Source organism: Meles meles, chromosome 13 (genome assembly GCF_922984935.1).
Source record: "Meles meles chromosome 13, mMelMel3.1 paternal haplotype, whole genome shotgun sequence".
NCBI lineage: Eukaryota > Metazoa > Chordata > Mammalia > Carnivora > Mustelidae > Meles > Meles meles.
In genome coordinates, this window is record NC_060078.1 from 76,322,096 (window position 1) to 76,340,194 (window position 18,099).

At 50.8% G+C, this 18,099-nt stretch overlaps 1 protein-coding gene across 2 annotated transcripts in view; it reads right to left on the bottom strand.

Annotated features, from left to right (window-relative positions):
* The window catches only part of RGS10 (regulator of G protein signaling 10), a 38,837-nt gene extending 21,084 nt beyond the window's left edge, over window positions 1-17,753 (bottom strand). Inside the window, exons 1-3 of one of the 2 annotated variants that reach the window (XM_046027699.1) lie at window positions 17,621-17,753; window positions 5,822-5,940; window positions 4,539-4,625 (exon numbers count right to left, since the gene is read on the bottom strand). In XM_046027699.1, the coding sequence (XP_045883655.1) occupies window positions 4,539-4,625; window positions 5,822-5,940; window positions 17,621-17,669 (255 nt within the window). In that variant the 5' untranslated portion in view covers window positions 17,670-17,753. Of the gene's footprint in view, window positions 1-4,538; window positions 4,626-5,821; window positions 5,941-11,961; window positions 12,115-17,620 lie in introns of those variants that run through there. The other variant, XM_046027700.1, reaches the window with a different exon arrangement.
* Between the last annotated feature and the right edge of the window lie 346 nt (window positions 17,754-18,099).

Consider the following 18,099-nt stretch of genomic DNA (forward strand, 5'->3'; position numbering starts at 1 on the left):
CCTGCTTCCTCCTCTCTCTCTGGCTGCCTCTCAGACTACTTGTGATCTCTGTCTGTCAAATAAATAAAATCTTAAAAAAGAAAAAAGAAAGGAAGAAAGAAACCTGCACTGCCCCACCACTTCCCCACCCCCATTCCTGGCTTGGTTTTTATAAATCTGTACAAACTGCTTTGTCCCTCTCCACACTGTCACAGAGTGAACAAGCCCAGTATGCCCATACAGCTGAATGAATGAATGAATGAATCAGGGATACCCAAAACCTTGTTGGAGCTTGTCCTGAGGTTTTATCACTCATAAAACACCACTCGGTTTTAGGGGTGCCTGGGTGGCTCAGTGGGTTAAAGCCTCTGCTTTCAGCTCCAGTCATGGTCCCAGGGTCCTGGGATCGAGCCCCGCATCAGGCTCTCTGCTCAACAGGGAGCCTGTTTCCTCCTCTCTCTCTGCCTGTCTCCTCTGCCTACTTATAATTTCTGTCTGTCAAATAAATAAATAAAAACTTTAAAAAAAAAAAAAACACCACTCGGTTTGAGAAGATAGATCCATCTCTCGTGCTAATTCATGGGGGAAAGGCACTTTACAGAAAAATTTCAAGCCATAAAGAAATTGGGAACGGAAAGAAGTGCTTCGAAGTCTGCCTGCTGGATATGAACCCCCTGAAAGATACAACCACCCCAGGAGCCCCAAGGAGGGCAGGGGTGTGGGGCATCACCCTTCCCAACTTCCTGAAAGCCAGATCCCTGTCAAGACCTTCTCCCTCCCTTGGCAAAGCACGGGCCAGGGAAGGCAGCAGGGCACAGCGCGGGTCCACTGTTTGGAGCTTCTGAGAAACATCTGTCCCTAGGGCCATCACCATGGCAGGAGGGGAGGGGGCCAGGATCCACCCCAGTGGGTCCTCAGGTGTCTGCTGACCTGAGTGGGGAAAACAGGAAGTAAATGATATCAGGCTATTCTAGGCACTTGGATACAGTGGGGAGAAGACCAAGATCTCAGACCCACAGAGCCTGCGTGGTAGAGGGAAGACAAGACAGTACAGAGAGGAAATAAAGAAACTCTACTCATAAGAGGTCAGATAAGTTGGTAAGGACTCTGGAGAGATCCAGCGGGATAATCCTAGGAAAAGAATGAAAAAACAAGCCAGCACAGGGCCTCTTTGAAATAACAAATGGGCACCTGGGTGGCTCAGTCGGTTAAGTGTCCAACTCTTGGTCATGATCTCGGGGTCGTGGGATGGAGCCCCACGTCAGGCTCCATGCTCAGCATGGAGTCTGCTTGAGAGTCTCTCTCTCCTTCTCCCTCTGCCCCCCTCCTCACTCGTGCTCTCTCTCTAAAACAAATAAATCTTTTTACAAAAAATAAGAAATAAAGTAATGGAGGCAACAGGAGGTCCACACTGACCCTACCACTGCCTCCGTTCACTGTAGAGATCCACCCTCGACAGGCTCCCCGCCGGACCAGACGAGGCGGGTCTTATTCTGAAACTCGGTTGGACTCACTTCTCCTCCTGCCTCTGTCCTCCTCCACTTTTTAAAATTAGTGTTTTAGAGCTTACTCGTGGTTTTACTTCCCCTATAGCCAGACCCACCAGAGAACACACAGGCTCTGCAGTCTGAGCCCCGGGTCTGCGCTCTGGCCCTGACGGCACCAAGCCAGGCAGCGTAGGCAAACTGCTGTGAGTTCTCCCAAACCGCAGCCCACACTTCTGGAAGGACAGGGGCGGTCGTGAGGCTCAGCGCGATAACCCAGACTGAGATCAGGGCCCCACAAGCCCCACGGAGGCTTGCTTCCTTCCCAGCACTGCTGTCTTCTCAGGCGGCTGGGGGGTGAGGCCCTCACTTCACGTTCTAGGCTTCAAGACACGAACCTTCACGATAACCCAGACTGAGATCAGGGCCCCACAAGCCCCACGGAGGCTTGCTTCCTTCCCAGCACTGCTGTCTTCTCAGGCGGCTGGGGGGTGAGGCCCTCACTTCACGTTCTAGGCTTCAAGACACGAACCTTCACGGAGTCATAAGCTGGGTGTCAGGGGGCGGGGGTGCAGTGAGAGGTTCTCAGATTCTAGAAACACTGTCTTTGGGATGAGGATGGGCCAATATAACCCAACCCCAAAGCCTTGCTCTGTTCACCTGGACTCTCAGGTTCTCAGGTCTAACCTCACCTCCCTCCCAGCCTCAAGCCCAGCAGAGCCGGCCTGCGCCTCAAGCACCACTCTCCCGCCACCTGGCCTTCCTTTGGCTCTTCTCTCCAGGCCGTCCTCTCCCCATGCTGTCCCCACTCCCAAACTCCCCTTCAGGTGTCTGCTTCCCCACCGACCCGCGCCTGGGCTCCCACGGAACCCCCACTTCCCATTTCTCTGCTCAGCACACTTGCAAAAGCTTGTTTAACAAGCTGCTTTCCTTCTCGATGCCTGTTCCTTAAAGAAGCTCATCTGTCTTGTCCCCGGGTGTCTTCCACACTCATTACAAGGCCTGGCCCCGAGCAGGCCCTCCACGGAGATCTGGTGGACTCTCCTGAACCCGAGAACACATGAGCCTGGTGTGCAGGGAGAGCACCCAGGTGACCTCGGAATGCCGGTCCGAGTCCCAGCTCAGCTGTGGGGGCCTCAGCTTCCATGGCGTCGGAGTGGGGGAGGGAGAGATGGCCGACCTGTAGGCCCCTCTCACCCTCGACACACAAAGAACATAGCAGAAGAACGGATATCTGTTTGCCTGCTTGGCTCTCACCTAGGGTTTTAGTCCGAGGCTGGACAAATCACATTGCACAGTCCAGCATTTCCAGACAGTGGCCCCTGAGCCCTGCCCTGAGTGCTGGGGTCAAAGGAAAACAGTGAGCCCTCCTGTGGGTGTGGATCCCAGGGCAGGATCCCAGCTTTCCAGGACGGCAGACCCACCCCCTCGCTTTACCCTAGAGGCCATTCATTGCCCAGGAGGCTCAAACAAAGTCATCCAGGGACAAGAAGACGCCTGAAGGAATCAAATACCAAGGGTCCTTCCTGGGAAGCCTTTCTAGGCTGACCTAGGAAATTTGAACTAAAAGGAATCTATCTTAGCATCCATCCTTGACCCCACAGAGAGGAAGGCGGTAGAAGGAAGGCCCCCTGCTCCATCTTGGGGGAAGTGTGTCTGAGTCAGGAAAAGACTCTGAACAAATCAATGATGAACATTTTCCAAGCTGTTGTCTACAAACATGTAACGGCCACTGGCTTCGCAGAGTCCAGGTTTGGAGACAAAGGCTCAAAAGCTGGCAGGCCACGAATGACATCTGCCCGTGGATATGTTTTGTTTGGCAGGCAAGGTTTTACATTTTCTACAAATTAGTTCCAACGTTTATAAAATCTAATGGTTTCCTAAGAATCCAAACGTCCAGCTTCTCTGGATAACCAGGAAGCACTGGGCTGAAGATGCCTTAGGAAGAGGCCAGCCCCTTAGGGTTCTGGGGGGCAAGGGTGGGCAAGCAAAGACCTAAGTGGGCAGAACTCAAAGCACAGAAAGCCCAGACAGCCACAGGCCCCAAAGGGTTCACTGCCAAAGTCAGCTAGAGAATCAGCCACAGATCCTGGAGGCGGGGCCAGCTACCCACAATGGCCCCAGTCCCCACCACTCCTTACAGCCTCACACCAAAAGCTTCACGGATTCGTGTTTACTCACTGGCCCCTGTAGGCATGTAGCTCGTAGCCTCTTAGAAATACACATGCATAGGCCTCATAAACACATCCAGCCCACAGGCCTTCTTCCCCATAATCTCCTCCACTTCCTCCTGGCACCCAAACTTCAAGGACAGAAAATCTGCTGACATCAGAATTAAGGGCTACCTCCTGCAAAGAGCACACATTTACCCAGGAGAATAGTCAGAAACTTTCTATGCGGGACGCCTGCCAACTACAGGATGTTTTGTAAGATACGTTGAATAATTGACAATCTATCTGATTCGAGTTGCGCTTTTATCGCCACACATCTGTTTATCGTTTTACTACATCCGTACAAAATGCCGACATGTCAAACTCTGGGGAAGCATCCTCATAACTTATTCATGAAGAAAAAAATCATGTGCAATGATAAACTTGAAATGACAGAAATTGTTATTTTTACTTTAACTATTTGTCCATTGGAACAGCTCCATCTAAAAATTAACACACTTTGAGGTGTCTGGGAGGCTCAGTCAGTTAAGCGTCAGCCTTCAGCTCAGGTCGTGATCTCAGGGTCCTGGGATCGAGTCCCGCATCGGGCTCCCTGCTCGGCGGGGAGTCTGCTTCTCCCTCTGCCCCTGCCCCCAGCTCGTAGGCTCTCCCTCTCTCTCTCTCTCTCTCTCAAAAATAGATAAAATCTTTTTAAAAAAATTGAAATTAACACTCTTAAAAATTATTAATATTTGATCAATGCATAATTTGAAGCTTCAGTCTTCCCCAAATCCAATATGGTTCAGATTTCTTGAGGCAATTTCAAAGTCTGTTGGAAAGGCAGCTGTAACTTCATAATGAGAGAGAAAAAAAATGATCAAGAACTCAAAGAACTCAAGAACCGATTACAGACTCGAAGACATACCTGCTTCTTATCCTCTGTTTTCTTAAAATCTTCGCAGGCTAGCCAAAATAAAACATTTTCTTCACTGAATTCCTTTTTTAAAAATTCCTATGGATAAAAAGAGGAGAAAATATCAAGCAGTGTTCTACTTTAAGGAAAGAAAATAACAAGTAATTTCCTTCAAGGGCCAGTTTGGCAAAATGGGACTAATGAATACGGTTCTGTCACCCTTCGAAAAGTCCATCCTGGAAAACAAAGCATATGTTTAATGTTAAAGCTAGAATTTCATATGCATTTGAATTTACTGACTCAGACATCATCAGGAAGACTAAAAATGAAGCAAGAATTTACTCAGAAGTCTAAGATGACAATAAATTACCAAAGAGTAAATTTAAGTGGGAGATATATTAGTTCCTTCCAGACAGTGTTTAAACAAAGTACATTCCTGTAAAATCAGCCCCATTTTTTTTTAAACAAAAGAAAAGAAACAAATTAAGCATGTCTAAAAATTCCACGATGACAACTATTTTAAGCTGGAGGTGTGTTTTCTTTGGGCAGCAGTGGGGGTGAGCAGCACAGCCTGCCATCCCACTGGGTGCAGAATGGGGTCCCCCCGCCCCGAGATCTAGGCAGTGCCCCCAGGGGCCGGATGTCCAGGAATGTTAGGAGCTGAGCCCATCACCCCCTCCCCCGGCGCTGCAACAGGGACCAATGGCATCAGGGCTTACGCTGACCTGAGCCAAAACTAAAAGGCAGAAGGCGGTGGGACTCGGTCAGATACAGGGCACTCTCGAAATTCACATGTGGTTCTTCTGACCAACCCCTGGGGTTTCTGCCAGCCAGAGGGTTCCTTCTAGGCAGCGCCGACACACCCCACCCGTCAGCCCTCCTCTCGGAGTTCAACTTCACTTCTCCAGCTGTTGTCATCCTTTCTCACCCGGTCCATAATGAATCCCAAGAATCCCCGAGAAACTTCATATCAGAGACCCAGACCACCCCCTCCCGGGGGTCGCAGAGCTGGAAAGGCTTTGGGGATTCTGCCAATGAGCAAAGCACCTCTTTTCCCATCAGCCCCTCCCCCTCCCAACCAACTACATAAAAACCAGAAACAGCCTGTGTGTACCCCTCCGCTCTGGCCCCAGGCTCTCTGGGAGAGAGTCTCCCCCCTGGCCATAGCAAGTGAGAAGTCCTTATTCTCAGGTTGGGACACACAGAGGGAAAACCCAGCTCGTGTTCCCCCCCACCAGGTGTCTACCCTTCTTCACAGGCTGCACCGATCCCAGTCAACAACGAAAAAGGCAAACCCTAAATCTTTTCACGCCTTCTGGGTCTTCGAGCAGATTCTCCAGAGAGGCCGCCCATTTGGCTGTGCTCTTGGGGTTCTGTTGGCTGCTGCTGGGACTCCCATCGCTGCCGTGGATGTCTGCAAAGCAAAGTTCAGACTGTGTATTTGGCCCAAAGATACTTTCACGTAAAAGTAATGGTCACTGTCATCCCCACTGTGGCTAATACAGGTCACGTGCCAGAATCTACGGCAGGCACTTAACACGGGGAACCCATTCTAGTTCCCATGATAACCTTAGGAAGGAGGCACTGCCATTTCCTCCATCTCACAGGTGAGGGAAACTGAGGCTCAGAGCAATGACAAGGGGGCCCTGTCCTTTCCCACCACTCTCCATCCATCCTTCCCCCACCCACGTGTCCTCTGGCCAGCCCTCAAGTCTCACTCACGCCTTCCTCCCAAGAACCCTGCCACATGGCAGCTGCTTCCCCATTACGCTCTGGGCACAGTCTGGTAATGATCGCGCTGTCTTGTGATGATTTGCGTGACTGACGCACTAGTCCGAAAGCTTCTGTGTTATCTTGATGTTGTACCCTCATGGGGTTCATTGCCCGGCACATAAATAAAAGTGTGCACCGGGGTTGGGCCAAGGGTGGGAAAAGGGAGACACTGGCAGCAGGTGCATGATTTTAGGGGGTTGCTAAAAAACTCAGGCATCAGGATAAATGGAATTTTCATGCAAGATTTTGAAAAATCAAAATATGCAAAGAATTCCATGACATGGGGTGCCTGGGTGGCTTGGTTGGTGAAGCATCTGCCTTCGGCTCAAGTCATGATCCTGGGGTCCTGGGATCAAGCCCCATGTTGGGCTCCCTGCTCAGTGGGGAGCTTGCTTCTCTCTCTCCTTCTTCCTCTCCCCCTGGTTGTGTTCTCTCTCGCTCCATCATATACATAAATAAAATCTTTTAAAAAAAGGATTCTATAACAAACAAAATACCAAAATTGTGAATAAACACAGGATTGGTATTACTGATTTTTCTTTGTCTCCGATACGGTCCCGCATCACAGCGTTACTACGTGTATAGATTGGATGAATGACTCTTTGTACCTGCACACCTGCTGCCTTCTCTTCCTCAAGAGCAGAAAAGTCTCTTGACCATGGGAAAGGGGACAGGGGACCTCCAACTAACACACTGTGACTACTGGCCTGAGAGGAAGTGACAACACAAACATGTCTCATTCTACAGAATTTGGCCCCTTCCTGGAGTCAAGGGGGAAAAAAAACCACGGAATGTAACTTCGGATGGCTCAGGTTCCAAACCCAGTGCGGCCAATTCAGACTGTGTGGGAAGGGGCAAAATTCTGTATGCAAGATAATCTTCCTGTCTCGCTGGTTATCCAAAAGACTAAAACAGGAAGCCCATCAGGCATCTAGAAGCTCACAGAGGACCCTCACAAATGTTAGTTCCTCTCTCCTCTTCCCTAAAATAATGATGTATCAAGTGAACTCTTTTTATAGCTAACACTTTTCTCCATTGCCTTTTCTCATTCGAAGTAGATGCCTATTTCTTTTTTTTTTAAGATTTTATTTATTTATTTATTTGGCAGAGAGGGCTCACAAGTAGGCAGACAGGCAGGCAGAGGGGGCGAGGGGAAGCAGGCTCCCCACTGAGCAGAGAGCCCGATGTGGGGCTCCATCCCAGGACCCTGGGACAATGACCTGAGAGGAAGGCAGAGGCTTTAACCCACTGAGCCACCCAGGCGCCCCGTAGATGCCTATTTCTATAAAGAAAAGTTTGAATAGAGGAGAAAATACGCTTTTAATTTAAAAAATCAGCAAAGCAGACCATTTGAAAAGGACACATGAAAAAAGTCCATGAATATTAATTGCTGCAAACCACTAGGACGCCATGCAGTTTTAAAAGTTTTTGGAAGAAAGCTGTATCCGGATACATTGGCCTTCACAGTAACTCAGCCGCCATGATCTTTCCTGTTCTATTGGGCCAGTCCGCATGTTAATTTCTCAAGCAGCTGAGACTCTGTCCCCCAGCGTCTGGGAGAACCACCTGGATTGTAGACATTCGCTGGCTGACTGGGGCTGAAAAGCAGAAGCCAGAAGCCCGCCAGGGAGTGGGGACTGTGTTTCAATGCGCACTGGTGATAAAGCACATAAGAGAATTTTCGAGACAGATCTATTCCTTTCACGGAGAAGCAAACTCACTCAAACACAGCTCAAATGGATCTGATTCTTCTCTAAAGTGAATCTTCAGTCTGTGGATGTTACATTAGGTCCCCTGCTCTCTTCGAAAATGCTAGAACGGCAAGCCTCTAAACACAATAAACACTGGGTTTCTTCCCGACAAAGTACAAATCGAATCAAGAGATCACCGTTATAAGAAAGTTCTGCAAGAGGGTTCATTCGGCCAAGCATTTCACCAACTGATTCCTGCTGGTGAGTACAGCCTCACAACTTGCTACCCTCCCTCAGGAGATGGTCTCTGAAGTAAGAGATGCGGAGACGCAAGTGGGCTGCTCCCGGGAGCAGTCTTAGGCAGCCAGAAATTTCTCCTGCTGTCACACAACACCTACTCTGCCCATAAGTTTCCAACCTTGGTCTGAAAGGGTTTCAAAGCTCCTGACATTCTTTTCAACAATAAACCAGACCACATCTTAGTGTTTTCTGCCACACTGTCTTGCAAAGAAATACACTCAGTGGCTTCCCATTTAAAAATCCAAAAGAGCACTCCCTTGGTTAAATAGGAGGTGAGCTTTCTGGCCCCACCATTTGATAACCGCCACCTCTGCTAACCCTTAATTCACACTCAAACTCCTTTGCATATTAAATTTCTGTGCCAACTTTCACTTGATTGAAAACTCTTATAACTCAATACGCACTAGTCTGGTCTAGTCCCCATATTTTATAGACTGAGAAATAGAGGTTCAGAGGGTAAAATGACCTACCCAAGGTGACCCAACTAAAGAACAGCTCAATGGAACCAGTATGGGGACTTCAGTGTGAAGGTGACCATCCCCCCCCCCCCCCCAGGGCCACCCCTGCAGAACCCCAGGTCTGCTCCAGAACACAGGACCTGGCAAATAAATAGCCCTTTCTCTTGGTTCTTGACTGGGCTATCATCTCCCTGCCATCAAAAGTCATGAATTGCATTGACCGCGACACAGTTACAGAAGGGCACAGAATTTCCAGGGCTGGCTCAGGAAGCCCACCAAGATGCAGCTACTCTCCATAGCCATGGCCACTGGAGTCTGGCTCTGGTGCCCTGGATAAGACAAATTCCTTCTTGCCTTTTTGCCCACCTTCTGCCCCCACCATCCTTACTGTGGGAATCTACCCGCACTCTGTCTGATGTGTGTTTTTGCTTTTCCCAGGAGTATTGGTTTGAACGTTTCCAAGACTTCCTGACTGCCTTTCAATTTCAATAAGAGCTTTTGGCAATGCCTTTTTCCTTAATCTTTCTGGATTGGTATCAGTAGAGATAGATAGCTCTAAATAGAACGGCATTTGCAGACTCCACTCATTTAACGGTGCATCTCTTTTCCAAGTCATGCTCCTGACCACCAGTGAGACTGAGCAGAGCACCCCCCCCCCCCCCCCCGCCGCCTCCGCCATCTGGCACTGCCCTAGAGATCATCCCTCAACGCGGGCCATTTCTATTACCTCAGGAGACTTTCCCTACTTCCCAATGCATGTAAGTAAAGGCTCCTAAGACAGGTTCACCCGAAATGTTACAGTCAGTCCAGCAATTGTAAGAAAAAGGAATAGCCTTTCTCTATAAAAAGCAGGTTTACTTCTGAACTTAAGAATAAAGCAAAGCCAAGAGTTCCCAGCTTCCCAACTCCTGGCACCTGGAGCCATAAAGGTATAATAATATCCTTTGCTTTTTTTATTGACGGAAGTTGCCATTTTAGATGGATTACACAAGAAGTTAAGCTTGGGATGCACAGGTGGAAAAAAAGTCAAATGTACTTTTCTAGCAGCTTTAAGATCCCTCAAGCTAGTAAGGAGCTATTGCTGATGACATTTGTTGCAATTTTGTCCAGCTCTGTTTATCTTGTCTTGTTGTTTAATTTACCTATAAAATATTTTTGCAATGAAAAAAATTTTTTTAACCTCCTGAGGTCTTTAAAACATTTTAGATCAGATTTTTGTAGGCACAATACTTATTTTTCTTTTTTTTTTAAAGATATTATTTATATATTTATTTGAAAAAGAGAGACAGAGATAGCAAGAGAGAGCCGAGCAGGGAGGAGAGGGAGAAACAGGCTCCCCACTGAGCAGGGATCCCAATGCAGGGCTCGATCCCAGGACTCTGGGATCATGACCTGAGCTGAAGGCAGAGGCTTAACCCACTGAGCCACCTGGTTGCCCTCACGATACTTGTGTTTCAATAGATTAATGCTCAGAGCAATCTGTCATTAGCTAGTAACAACAGGGGACACGGACACATTGTGTGTAGTGTGCTGGGGACTGCTTCAAGCTTTTTCTGTGGGTTTGATCATTCACACCTCACAGTGAGCCTGTGGTGTGCTTAATATCCCCCCTTCCAATGGGGAAGCAGAGGCGAGGCACAGAAACTTGTAAGGGTCGCCCAGCCACGAGAGCAGAGACCACGCTCCGAGCACAGCTCCAGAGCCCGTGCACTTTATCCTAAGGTTCTACTGCCATTTTTGGTTTTAATAACAGCTGATCTCCACACTCACAAAGGCAAGAACATAACGGCCTTGAAGAGGAAGACGACTACACCGTGGGAAAAGACTGAGAAAACCAAGAGGGAATTCAGTACAGACAACCCCACACCAGCCTGGGCCAGAACCATCTAGCATGCAAACACAATGTACATACGCTTTCCATTTATGCGGTTCTGTGTGGTTTCTGACTTCAGCAAAAGCCATTATTTCACAGATACAGATGGCTGAGGCCGGTGGCTTGCAGCATATTTCGTAATGCATTATTTATAGATCTATGATGTCATAGCTACCAAAGACTTTCTCCAGACATTAATTCCTTGGAAATCCATACTCAAAAGACATCTGTAACACTCATCGGAGCTGAAGGCGTACAGCGTGGATTCCTGCTATTAGTCTGCAGGAAGGTTTAGGTTAATGATCCTGCACAGACAATTTTCCCAAGTCAAATAATGTCCTAGTAAAATCTCAACACCCAACTTCCTCAAAGCAGAATCAGGGTACATCATCAGAGAGCCTATCCTAAGTACCCCCAAAACTTCTAGCATTATTAAAGAAAACACAGGAACTATTCAAGTCCAGGAAGAGGCAGAAATGTTCATTCCCAATTCTAAAGCAGTCTGGTGCAACACACACACACACACACACACACACACACACACACACCGAAACTCCCGTAAACATTCAAGGAAAAGTGCACACCCCAAGAACCTTATGTAAAACCTCACATCAGGGACGCCTGGTTGGCTCAGTCAGTTAAGCGTCTGACTCTTGGTATCAGTTCAAGTCATGATCTTGGGGTTGTGAGATCGAGCCCTGTGTCGGGCTCCACACTCAACACAGAATCTGCTTGAGGTTCTTTCCCTCTCCCTCCCCCTATGCCCCTCCCCTCATTCTCTCTCTCACAAATAAATAAAATCTTTAAAACCTCATATCATCAATTCCACATCAAACATATTACCTTTTTTTTTTTTTAAGTCATCCAAAAGGGGCGCCTGGGTGGCTCAGTGGGTTAAAAAGTCATCCAAACTTAGAAGCAGAGAATCAGTTGGTTACAACTGGGGATCTATGTCGGGCTCCGGAGAAAGTGGGTCACGGAAACACTCTACCTAAACATTACTTAAGTGTTCACTGGCTCCAGCATCTAAGGTCGGAGAATGACCACCCTTCGAGCACGCAGTTCCCTTGGTGGGGAGGTTTGCGTGAAGTGCAATGAGCAGAATATAATAATAAAAATCGGAAAAGTTTTAAAAATCATCATCCTAATAGCAAGCATCAAAGACCAGAGAAGGCAAGCAGGCTGCAGAGGGTTGGCTGGACTCAGAAAAGGCTTCGTGGCGTTTTTTTATAAGAAGCCAGAGACCTCAGAGAAAGCCAAGGGCTGGGGCCGTGCCTCCCAGGGCGCGGGTGCACCTTTAAGCTGAGGACATCTGCCCAAGGGGGGGGGGCGCTCCTTACGTTCCATGCTCTGGGGTCCACCTGAGGAGTCTCACGAAGCCCAGAAACCCACTGCCTTCTCAGAGACGCTTCGTGGGAGACAGGCCGGGGGCTGTGGGGCTCCTGAGCACCCTTGGGTCTGGAGGAAAAACAAGACTCCACATCCTCTTTTGAGTGGACTAAACAACAGATGGCCACTGGCTTCCAGTTTTTACCAGAGGGAAGGAAATCAGAACGCCAGACTGTTATTTGTAGCCCCCCTAGATCTCTACTTTCTAGGCAAAGGCCCAGAAAAAATAAAAATTACCCAGGAGCCCTACTCTGGGGGTGAAAACGAAGACCCTGTCCTCATTTCCCTCACTTTCCAGAAGCCCCGTGTCGCTCCCTCCCCCCCGCCCCCGGGGCCTGACACTCATGAACAAATGTGCCCTCAACCCCCCCCCCCCCCGGGGCCCCCACAGCTGGGTGAGTGACTTTCTCCCTCCAGCGTCTGAGAGGCTGTGCGTTTCTTGAGGAGGAGCTGTGTCCCCCCGGGGGTCCGCCGTGTCTGGCGCTCATGTTCACGTTTACGTTGATGGATGTTTTCTGATAGATTGGGGGCGAGACAACGAGCAGGATGGCTGTAAAAATAACTCCGGACTGAGCGCTTGCTATAGATCTGGTCTCCATGTCACAGTGACCCCCTGAGGTTGGGCTAATCAGGGGCCCATATTACAGAGGTGGAAACTGAGGTACGGTGAGGTTAAGTAATGTGCTCCAAGGAGAAAGCAAAGAAGTGGATGAGGTGGGGCTCAGCCCCAAGTCCTCGGGCTGCAGAGCCTGCAAAGGCAAGAAGGACAGTGACAGACGCAGCATGTGAAAGGCGAGGCCCTTTTTCTCACGGAACTTAAAATTAATTGAGAAGACGAGACCAGGAGTTCCTAGATGGCTGTCTGCCCACAGTGCCACAGGATGGCATGAAGCTTTTTTCACCAGTTCATGAAGAAACGAAAATAAGGGGGAGCCTGGGCGGCTCAGTGGGTTAAAGCCTCTGCCTTCGGCTCAGGTCATGATCCCGGAGTCCTGGGATCGAGCCCTGCATCGGACTCTCTGCTCTGCGGGGAGCCTGCTTCCTCCTTTCTCCCTCTCTGCCTGCCTCTCTGCCCACTTGTGATCTCTGTCAAATAAATAAAATCTAAAAAAAAAAAAAAAAGAAAAAGAAAATAAGGATAAAGAAATATTTACCACGTAAGCTGTCTAATATGGTCAAGGCGGCTCTGGGTTGTTTTTAGGAAAGGGATCATTATATTTACTTACATGGTACAAAATTCAAGAGACAGTGGGAGCACAGGGGAGCACGACTTCCTGTCAGCTCTGTCCCTCAGTCACCCAGTGCCTCTCCCTAGACACAACAACCTCTAGAAGATTCCGTGGATTGGGATATTTCCTTACAAGAAATTCTGTCTTTACTCTCCTGGGCATTCAAATGCCCTTTCATTTACAGAAGGATAAAGATGGTGGATGATGGCATTGTTTTTAATGTCCTGACAAGAGAAAGGAAGAAAGGGGAGGAAGGGAAGAAGCAGGGAAGAGGACAGAGAAAAGCTGTGAGCTCCATATCCATTTACGTATGTTCCAACTCTAAATCTATTTTAACAAGATGACTAAATGGACAATGTGTGAACTCATGCAGGTAGCTCTGGGCTTGGGTCAGCAATTTGAGTTCTCTGGTCTGTCCCTTCTGAAATGGGCAGTGGCTCCAGACATGACGCTGCCCCTTGGCCTCGGTGGCTGTCCACGGGGAGACAAAACAGCCTGCATTTTGGGGGCAGAGAGGGAGAGAGGCAGGAGTCTGGGGAGAGAGGCCCTGCTGGGGCAGGGGGAGACCCAGCTTTGGAAGAAGAGTCAGGACAGAGGACACCCCTGGGAAGCAAAGGGGCCGAAGCGGGAATGCACAGCCCCCCATGGGCAGAGTGAGAGCAGGGGAAATGGGCCCAGGGCAGAAGGCAGGCCCAAGGAGGGGTCCCAGAGCGCCGTGCAGAGGGAACAGCGCAGCTGACCCACAGGCACCCTGCAAAGCCCTGGAGGGATGGGAACAGGCTTAGAAGGGAAATGAGTCCCCGGAAGTCTGCAAGGGGCTGTTCCCCCCCGCAGGGGACGCCTCCTGATGGCTCTTATCGGGTAGCTGCTGCTGCTGTCGCCTGCCTGGGGCCCCTCAGCCCCCACCACCCCTCTTGGGGCTGCTCCAGAGGAGAGCTATCTGGGGGAAGCAGAAGACAACCAGTGAGAGTAAATTTAGTACAATTTAAACAGCAACTTTCTAAGCCCAGTGCCCCAGGCCGAGGGGATTACTCAAACACAGCAGGATGTGTGCCTCAGTCTACCCAGGAAGGCCCAGGAAATGACCTGCCTGGCACCTACCGGCGTTCCCCAAATTTCTAACAGTGCAAGAAGGAGACATCGGTCACGTACAAAGCCAACGAAGAAGGCAAACAGAGCTGCGTAGGACCTGATGCCACTGGTCTACAGGCTGCCCTTGGTGGCACTCGGAGCTGGCGGCATTTGAAACTGACATCCCAGATGCAGCCGGCTCGTAGGCTAACCATAACCAGTCAAAAACAACACCCCTTGGCCCAGCCCGGGCTCCCTGTCCCCGAACTGCTCTCCCTGAAGCCACAGGCCAGCAGGGCCCATGATGTTCTGCAGGGAAAGTTTTCCCAGAGGCCAAGACTGCCGGCTACGGGGTTGTTAAAACAAAGACCTTAAGTTGCTATGTTGACTGTCATCTTTAAATAAAAACTTAAGCCCGGCAATAAATCCAAAACTGGTCCCAAGGGTTTAATGGGCTAGTGCACAACCGGCCCCCGGGGGGAGAGCCAAGCCCGCCTGGCAGGGTGGGGATTCCCTCCACGGGTCCCCCCTCGATCTGCTCTCAGAGGGAAGGCTGTGGCTTCGGCTTTGCTTTCCAGGTGAGCAGCATCACAGTTACCACCGATGGTGTGAGTCCTTATGGGGGGCAAGGGGGTGGACAGACAGACTTCAGTGGCACAAGAATCAACTAAGGCATTTGTTGAAAATGCAGCTTATTCTCCCCCCACCTCGGGTCCCCAAGATGGAATCAGTGGGTCCAGGGTGTGGCCTGGAAAGCTGCATTTTATCCACGGCCTTCGCATCCCCGGCGGGTTCAAGAACATATTTGAGAAATCCCCTTAAGGAAAATAAGGGAATTCCACTTTGAATCTTGGAATTAGGGGTTAGGAACTCCAAACTCTGAGCTTGAAGACATGGTCTCCGGTAAGTTTTTGCTGAAAACAGGAAAAGCCTATACAATAGAAGGTTCTGGGAGCCGGGACTGAAGCTGGGTCTGTATCAGGGACTGCAGGGCTGGATCCAGCACTTGTGGGGCTGGAAGCTTATACAATTTGGAGAGCCAGTTTAAGGAAAATAATTCAAAGTTACCAAGTAAAAATGCAGTCCAGGGTCCCATGGATCTCTTGGCAAGCTTCCCAGTACCTCTGCCTCGGGGCCCACGTTCCCTTTCTCACTTGACTCCTTCTTTTCGCTACTGCTGGATGGTGATGCCCAAAGGACAGGGCCTCACTTGCCCTTTCCCATCAGTGGGGTACACTTTACACCTAAAGATCCATTGCTGTTTGGGCTCTCAGCGGCCAGGCACCCAATGCCAATCCATGATGCTTAGCTACTAATCTTTCTATCTGTCACCTAATCTCATGGTGGAAGGCTGAAAAGTGGCGGCCCCAAAAGAGGTATACTCAACTAGTGTCTCTAAATTGCCCCAATCGTTCTGGGGTACAATCCTCATCCATATAACAGCCCCAAACCAGGGATGCCCCCAAATGATGCAAAGCAATGAATAACCAGGCAGAGGTGTTCAGAACAGCTCTGTTTATAACACGAAAGGGGGGAAATTAACCATTATTCCTCACGTATTACATGCCAGGCATCGCGCTAGAGACCTCGAACGTTGTGTGTTTAATCCCAAGACTCTATGAAACCCACTTTACAGATGGGAAAACAGATGCAGAGGTGTGCCAGGAAACCAGCTCTCCTAGATAAAAAAAAAGCTTGATCTGCAGTCTTTGCCCATTTCCATGGTAAAAGTATTCACCAACAGCCAATTTCAAGCTATCTGTGATTTGGCACCCAGTTCTCAAATTTCCCAATAATTTAGCAATTGGCTCAGAGGTCAAGTAACTTGCTCAAGGTCACTGAATGATAGAATCAAGGTGGGAACCAGAAGCTGAGCTTGAGTCCAGGCTCTGACTGCTGCCCCACAGGCGTGTGAAGAGGCACCAACAGGAAACAGCTAAAAGGAACACCCCCAGAGGAATCCTTGGACCCACAGACAACCCAGGAAGAAGTACAAGTCCACTGACACCAATACAAACTCTTTACAATAACCCTGTGAAGTCCTACTTTACTAAGAGTGTCCTGAATATTAAATGCAATGATTTGCATAAGGTAATGGACAGAAAACCAGCTCCATTCAAGGGCTCAAAGAGGGATAGCTGTTTTATTCCCATTCTGCAGATCCTCTTTTGCACAGACACAAAGTTTTCACAACAGTGGAGGTGGGATTTGGTCCCAGCCGGTCTGGTTCACCCGCCCACCCAGTCCCTCCTCTTAACTGCACTGTCCCTCATAAAATAGGATATTCAGTGAAAACAGGACCCACCAACATGTTCAGACTCTTAGGACTAAGAAGCAGCCACGGTCAGAGTGGGAGGTAGCAGAAAAGCCTCTGAACTCCACAGTCAGGCCAACCTTGGTTTCAAAGATTCTCCATCCCCCCCACCCCCCTCAACTGGTTACCTAACAGCTCCTAGCTTCGGTTCCCTCTTCTGGAAAGTAGCCTTAACAGTACCTGTTTCACAAGGGCGCCCCTAAGGGTGGAGAGAGAACGCAGAACTGGGTGAACAGAGACCTGCGCCCACATTAAGAGCTCAAAGGAGCACAGCCGTAACTGTGAACGACAAGGGTAAGGTGGTTGGCGTCCAAGGCATGCTCTCATTTTCACCGTGAATCCTCTGTCCTATCAAATCGCTGCAAACTGTGGCTCAGCCTGGTCCATTGTGGCAGCCAGGGCAAGTCCACGGTAATGTCAGCGCTCCCCTGGCGTGAACTACAGACGTGCCTTCTCTGCACCCTGGTGTTCACCCTCCTCGGCGGCCCCACATTTGGGCCCCGCAGCGCAGAACCGAAGGCGCCGGGCAGCCGGGGCCCCGCGGCCAGCCCGATGCTTGGGGTCCAGCCCTGCCACCTCCGGGCGCCTCGCGGGCATCATTCGCACCAACGCCCGCATGGGAGAGACACGGAGAACTCCCCAAGGAAGGGACCCGTGCGACTTTCTGCTTTCGGATCTAGAGCCCATACTCCCTCCAAAGTTTGGGGGTGCATGGGATCTCCTTTCTTCTCCCAGACCATCACTAAAAAGAAAACTGCTGTTGTTCTTCCTTTTGTCCAAACTTCCTCCCCACAGCGCCGCTCGGGGCGCAGGGACGCTGGACGGAGCAACGAGCAGCGGCGCGGTCGGCGGGGACCCTCGTCGGGTGGCATCGCCGAGCCGCGCCCGAACACAGCAGGGAGGGAAGGATGCCCGGGACCCTGGGCGGGCAGCGCCGGCCGAGGCGGCTCCTCCCGGCGCCCCGATCCCCAGCCCGCGTGCCGGGGAGCCGCTTACCTGACGGCGGCCGCTTCCTGCTGAGCCGGCTCACGGCGCGGTTAAACATCGCCGCGGTCGCCCGGGGAGGAAGGAGGAGCAGCCGGGCGGCTGAGCAGGAGGACGGAGAGGAGGAGGAGGCCGAGGAGGAGGAGCCCTCTCAGCACCGCCCCGGCGCGCCCGCCCCCGCCCCGCCGCCCTCCCCACCGCCAGGCGCCGCGTGGCGCGCTCGGTGCACCCTACCCGCCCGCCCCGGCAGGGGCCCAGCACTCCAGCCTCGGGGGCCTGGGTGGCCCAGGGCGGCCGCGAGTGACCAAACGCCGAGGCCCGGCCCCGCGCCCGGGATGGCGAGCACTGGCCTGGAAGGCGCGCGCGCGCTGCTGCCTGTGGCTTAGGAGCCCTGACCGGGCGCCCGCGCACCCCGGGGCCCCCGCCGCCCGGCAGAGCTCGCCAAAGCAGCCGCCCCGGGCCCCGCCCCGCCCGCCTCGCCACTCTCCGAC